Here is a 6839-nt window from a genome sequence, read left to right on the forward strand (position 1 = left end):
GGTGCCACCGGTCCCCCGGTGCTGCCTGCCCGGGTTGGCCAGTGGGACCCGAGCCGGCAGCCACCCTGGAAAGCCGCGCCGGCTGCCGGGGGGCCTGCCCCTGTAATCACAACATCCTCTAAATGTCGTTTTTCTATAGCACGCAATTTCGTGTGGGTGTTTATTTGCCTGGATGGTGTCTTTCAGCTGAAAGCATCTAGGAGGGCTTCCTAGCCTGTGTGCAGGCTGCATGTGGAGGCAGCGGGACGGGGAGGAGAGCTGCCTTGCTGCTAAAATACCCATAATTGGGGCTAATTAATTGGAAGGCTGAAAAATTGATGGGCTTTTTTTTTTTTCCTTTTTTTTTTTTTTTCCTTTTTGGAATTGAAACATGCCCCTAAATGAGTCCGCTGTCTGCAAAATGTACAAGGGATTTCTAGCAAGCGTCTCCTCTCTTTTTTTGGGGGAGTTCATTGAAAAATTGTGAGCCTCCTGCAGGAAGTGTCAGTTTTAGGAGCCAGATTGTTTCCTTAATGAAAAATCATTGTTTGCAGAAAGGGAGAAAAATCGCCTTGAATCCTTTTCCAGTGGGCTGTAAGTGCAATAACCTGCGGTTCCTCCTTCGTTCATGGCCCGTGGTGTCCTCACACCCAACAGGGCACCTTCTCCGCTGCCCATGTCCCCGAGGTGGCCCCAGCCACACGTCTTTTTGGAGCAAGGCTGGATGATCCAGGCCTTTCCAGTGCCTTTGCACATGGCAGTCCTCTCCGCACCTCTGGCTTGCTTGAGGGCATTGCCTCGTGCAGCACCTCGTTGCTTCTAACCCATCTTTTCATCACCTCCTGTGCTGGTGTGACCATAGGCATGTGCACGGGCACGCTTAAAGACACTGGGTTTGTGTTGGACCCAAAAGGGAACCCCAAAAAAGCATGAATTTGGGAAAACCTGGCAAATGCGGTTAGCTCTGCCCCACCGGGGACGTTAGGGGCATGGGAATGATGAGTCGGGGCAGACTCGGTTTGCTGTGAGTGAAGGGAGCTGCGGCGGGGTGCCGGTGAGGGCCGGGGGGAGGAGGTGGGGAATTGTGAGCTGAAGTCTGTAATTCTTTGCAGAAGCTCCTGTTTTAAAACCTGATAAGGAAAAACGCCACTCTGCATCCCCGGGGAGCTATAGAGCAAGTTAGTATAGAGGAGATGTCTCCTTTCTTTCTTTTTTTCTTTTTTTTTTTTTTTTTTTGACTAAAGCTTCCCTGAGAGAGTAATTAAAAAGTGCAGGTGCTAACCGAGCGGATTGAGTTTGAAGAATGAAACGCTTGGATACCCCCGTGCTTGCACCCTTTCCGCTGAGCATCTGGTCTGTTGACGGTGGCTTGCCTTGGGCAGGAGCAGGGGTGGATGAGCAGGGAGATCCCGCTTACCTCCGGCTCTTTCTAGGACCCCTGGCACCCAAAATATAAGGGTGCAGGGTACACGCTGTTAAGACAGGAGAGTTTTCAGCAGCAAAAAGCCTTGCAATGCTGCTGCGTGCCACTACTTCTTCAATAATTCATCCTGCCCGTGCAAGCTGCAGAGCGAGGAGGGCAGCAGTGATGGGGTGCAGATCTGCGGTGCCTTCAGTGGGTGGGAGTGGCCGCATCCCCACCCCAAGCTTTTTTGGGGGGTAAGAGGGACAGCTCTGGCTGGGAGTCCCACAGCTGCATCCAGGCCTGGATGGCGAATCGGCTGCCCCCCCTACCATCATCCCGTGGGCACGAGAGCGACTTGCATCTATTTCCCCCCCCCAAACCTCCAGCGATGACATCTTGCTGCAAGAAGCCTGGGTTTAAGCAGCCCCCCAATGATGCTCCCCAAATGCCTGTGTCAGCCCCAGGAAAGGGGTCCTGCCGGCAGACCCCTGGCCCTTGCCGGCCGGGGTGCGTGACATCCCTGCTGTGCAATCAGGACGACCGATCCGCAGGCAGCTTTGGGTTATGGGGGGGGGTTTAAATGCTGAAGCCGCTGAGCGGTGCGGCCGGGTTTCATGCCTCATCATTTACAAACACCTCCCTAGTGCTTAAACGTGAGGAAATGGATAGTTAAGCACATTGTTAATCTTATCCAGCCCACGTAATCAACAATCGATTAATTCTTCTCCGGGCTGAAGAGATGCAGATTGCACCGCAGCCTGGGCACCTGCAGAAGGAGCCCGTTTCCGCAGGGAAAGCTGAGGCAGATCCTCGTCCCGCACTTGTCCTAGACACTATTGCAGATCCAGACCTTGCCAGCTCCAGGAAACTTTCTTGCAGCAGCCTTTAAATCAAGGTAAACGTTGCGCTTGCCGTCAGTGGGGTGATTTATTATTCCCTCCTGGGCTCGAGCCCTCTATCCGAGCCTTACACTCGGATTGTGCATTTACCATCTGAAGGATTATGATCCCACACTGCGCGGGTCTCTCTAAATCCCACCGCGGCATTGCAGGGTCTTGAGGGTTTCATCTTCGTCTTCGGTGTGAGGTTCATGGTTCAGCTCCCCCAGAAAGAGGGGAGACACGGGCAACAGCAAGAGTGGAGCGCTGCAGCCTGTGGCAGCTTTGGGAGGAAGGAGAAGGCATCAGCCTGCTCCGAAACTGCGGGAGACTTTAGGAAAGCACAGTGTAATTACAGGAGAGAAAAGCTAATTGGTAATAATAACAATTAAGAGCCATGTGCCTGCAGATTACAGGAATTTACGGGTAAGTGAAGTGATAAAAGAAACCTGAGGACACTGGGTTGCCGAGTGTACTTTGTTCAGGTATTTTGACAAAGCATCACTTGGATTAATTGTAATTAAAAATTAACAAATGCCTTCAATCGACCCACCAACGTGCCCCTATGCTTAAACCCAAGACCTGTTCATAGTGCTGTGACCCTCTCGTCTTTCTCCCTCCCTCTTCCATCAAAATACAGGCAGCCATTCCCTGGTACCGCTGCCCTCTCCTTCCTGCTCCTCCAAAGAGCCCAGCATGTTTCAGGCACGTTTCTGAACACGTCCTCCAGCTCTAGAGCCCACAAGTCACCCGTTGCACGTCTCATGGATGCTAACGCTTGCTGGCGGGAGTGCAATGCCCCTGGGACATTGCGGGGAGGGGCTGGTGGGAAGGGAGGGGTGAAGAAATGGAGATCCACCTCAAAGTCTTGGTGTCCACATGTGGTTGTGTCTCCTGCCTTGTGTGTCTGGTGTAACTCTGTGCTTCTTCGTGCTGTTATGGGGTATATGGCTGTGTGCATGGATCAGGGAAGGGTCTGCATCCGGCTGCCTTCTGCTCTGGCATCCTGAAGTTCCCCCTCAAACCCTCATGTGCCCACCCAGTGTCCTGCAATGCATGGTGACCCCACGTGTCTAGCTGCCTATCTGCATGAGGTGGTGGGTTATGGCCCTAAGTGCTTCTGTAAGAGGCCATAGGTGTGGGATGGCTGTGGTAGAATGTGGGGGTCTCGGCAGTCCTCCTGTGGTGGGGAGGAGGAAGGGCAGCGTGGGAGGGTGGCTGGTCCCTCTGGGATGCCATGTCCCCACTAAGCTGTTAGTGCCGTTGGAAAGAGATGGTTCATCGCAGCCAGCTGTGTGCCTCAGGCGGGGGAAAAAAATCCCCTGAATAATAAAATTGTACAATATTGTTTTGATTTATCCTTTTTTATCATCTTTTAATATCTGGAAAGACTGTGTGAGCAAGAGGCCTTCATGAGTTTTGAATGACAGGTTAAAGGGCTCCAATAAAGATTAGATGGTCCACTATCTCCCAAGGAAATTGCATCAAAGTGGTTACTCCTGCTTGCTCCTATTAATTTCCTCTTCATGGCTGCTAGGAGATGCCTCATATCCTGATGCAGCAGACAGGGGCTAAGAGGCACTTTCCATTATCTCAATAATCGCCGTGTTTATGAGACACTTAGGGTGTTTCTCTGCAGAACCATGCCTTGGAGGTGACAGCATCATGGGGGCAGAGCCAGGAGCCAAACAGAGGTGGGACCACCCCTGTGTGTGAGGCCAGGAACAGTCTCCCCCCAGCCGGGTGGTGGATCTGGATGGAAGTCTGGTCCCTCGGGTACATGTGCCAAAATACAGACGTTCCCTTCTGCAGCCTTCGGTTTCGTAGGGGTCACCTGAGGGTTTTGGTAGACGTCAAGGATGGATGAGCATCCCTTCATCAGCACCTAGTCGGTGAGGGCCGGTAGGGTGGGGCAGGGACGAGGGACCCCATCTTTGTCACTCCATCTTCCCCCTCTAACTGCAGAGCAGCGAGATGGTTGATGGATGAAACCTGCCCCCCGTCACTGATGAAAGCCTGGCCGTAACTGTAACTGGGGCATCTCCTCGTTTATGAATTAGTTGCCATTTCCTGCTTGAAGAGCTCGGAGGCTGGGGAGGTTATTAGCCCCAGCCACGGGCTGTGGGGGATTAACGGGATGGACCCGTAAGACGCTCTCATGGGCGTCACATCAACTTTTAAATTAAATATTCAAATTTTGCATGGAAAAAGAGATGCGAGACCTGAGCCATCCCGTTGGGGTGGCGGAAGGGGACGTTTCAGATCAGCAGAAGGGGAACGCTGTCCTGCCCCTGCGTGTCCGTGTCCCCATGGGTGCTGCCGGGGAAGGGTGTCCCGCAGCCCCCCGCCATCCCCCTGCCTGGGTACGAGTGGTAGGGAGCGAAGTAGCGCTGCAGCCCCCTTGCTCTGCCTGGCTAATTACTGTATCATTGCCGAGTGATTTCAGTGTTTTCCTGGTGGCTCCAGAAAGAAGTCATGGCCAGTGTGGAAAATTATGGCTATTCTAGCTTCGTAGGAAGGTGCTACTTAGGTGCCATTTAGCTCTGATACAGATGTGAAGTCTTTTTGTGTCTTCTTTCTTTTATTTCTTTCTTTTCTTTTTCTTTCTGCCCCGTTTCAAGGACAGGACCTGCTTTCGCCTCTACCCCGGGATGGTTCGGCACCCAACCGCTTTCCTCTCCTTTCTCTTGCAGCCTGCCCAGCGGGGACGTTCAAGGCCAGCCGGGGCGCGGGGGTCTGCGCGCTGTGCCCCTCCAACAGTCGCTCCACCGCCGAGGCCTCGCCGGTCTGCACATGCCGGAACGGCTACTACCGGGCGTATTTCGACCTGCCGGCAGCTGCCTGCACCAGTGAGTAACAGATCAGGGTTGGCAGGGGGGGCTGCAGGGTCTCGCTCCCCTCTGCTGCTGGGGAAGCGGCAGGGATAAAGTCTCAAACCGTGAGCTTTTTTATGTTACTTTCTCCCCCTATCCTGCTGCAGAGGGGAGCGAGAGAGCAGCTGGGTGGGTGTCTGGCAGCCAGCCGAGGTCAATACACCGCAAGGGTTTAGCTTTGCAGAGGGCTGGGGTACCCATATGGAATACCCATCCCTCCCCGCACAGCTCGGCACTGCCTCCACGTGCTGTAGAAACGCTCCTCGCACTGACATAATCCCTTCGCCGCCATGCCGGCATAAGCAGATGATGTCTCGTCACCTTTTGCTCTGCTTTCCTGGGACACCTCCGTGGCATGCACCAAATGATGAGCGATGGGACGGCCCCGCAACCCACCTCTCTGGCAGCCGTTTGAATTTATACTTCACCCTGGCAGTGGCGGTAATGGCAGGGAGATAGTCCCTAGGATAAATTAGAATTTAAAGTTATCTGCTGTTGCTGTCTTGTTCATAGTCTTGCAGATGGAGTATTTTTTTATAAGGGGAAAGGGTGCGTTAAGCATTGGTATTCAGTGCGGCGTTGTGTGTGATGCATCGCTGCTCGGCTGTCTGCCTGAACTGCCTGGGATGGCAGCAGCAGCCTCAAGCCTGTCTTTTGGTGAGAAAAGAGCCCAGGAGAGAATAAAGAGCTGCTGTGCTTTTCAGCCCGCTGGGAACGTCAGTCTCAGCCTCAACTCCCTCCCCAAAATACGCTCCAGGCCCTTGAATCAGCCCATCGGGGAGCTTTAGCACGAGGATGCTCTGGACCCTTGGTGCTGGGGAGTGCCCAAAATGCACATCGGAAACGAGGAAAGGATTTGCGTGTTTTGCTGGATCACTTGAGCTATCAGAGCGAAGGTAGTCAGCAGGTAGCACAACTGCAGATAAATCTATATATCTTTATTATGTCTCGTTACGTAGCTGATTTACACTATTACTGTGCTATGGGAATACAGTATAAAAAAGTCCATTTGCTGATTTTTATTTCTTTTCATCGATGCTTAATTTTACAACGCTCTAATTTGAGATGCCAGCTGTTCAGTGACAAAGTTTCTCTGTGTCAGAGGAGTAAATAACAGCGTGGAGCCGCGGGTGCTGGACCCGAGCCCTTCCCGAGGGCAATGTCTGCGAGTGCGGTTCCTGCCCTGTACCCCTGGCAGGGGAGGGAAGGGACTGCAATTAAAGGGGGGGGAATTTGGGGAGACAGTGGTTTGCCTCTGGGCCAGGGAAGAAAGACGGTTTTCTCCCTTTTTTTTGGAAAAAAGCTTGAAAAGATATTGTCTGCTTAAGGTACAAAGAGGGGGATTGGATTAAGGTTCCTGAGGCAGGTTGCAGCTTTTTGGGGGTAACTTGCTATTTATTGATCCTTCTTCCCAGCCTTTGCAAATCCTCCGGTCTGCTCCCCGCAGGGAACTGATGTTCTTTCCCCTCGCTCCTGCGCCTGACGTGTCCCCTACTATCCCTCCCATAAACCCCCTTTGACATCTCCACTACCTGCTAATGGGATTTCTGGGGAGCCCCATGACGGGACGTCTGTGGTGCCTCGAGTCCCCGAAAGCCTTTTCCAGCGAGGACGCTGCGCTGGCGACTGCACCCTGACACGTGCGTTTACTCTGCTACAGGGGAAAGAATTAAAGGGAATGGAATTTTTTTTTTTTTTTTTTTT

General features: G+C 52.9%; 1 protein-coding gene across 1 annotated transcript in view; it reads left to right on the forward strand.

Moving 5' to 3' along the window:
* Window positions 1-4955: 4955 nt before the first annotated feature.
* The window catches only part of EPHB1 (EPH receptor B1), a gene marked incomplete at its 5' end in the record, with an annotated part of 21451 nt that continues 19567 nt past the window's right edge, over window positions 4956-6839 (forward strand). The window contains one exon of the mRNA XM_009583428.1: window positions 4956-5111. Within this exon, the coding sequence (XP_009581723.1) occupies window positions 4956-5111 (156 nt within the window). The remainder of the gene's footprint in view (window positions 5112-6839) is intronic.

The sequence above is a fragment of the Fulmarus glacialis genome, unplaced genomic scaffold, assembly GCF_000690835.1.
Source record: "Fulmarus glacialis isolate BGI_N327 unplaced genomic scaffold, ASM69083v1 scaffold24548, whole genome shotgun sequence".
Lineage (NCBI taxonomy): Eukaryota > Metazoa > Chordata > Aves > Procellariiformes > Procellariidae > Fulmarus > Fulmarus glacialis.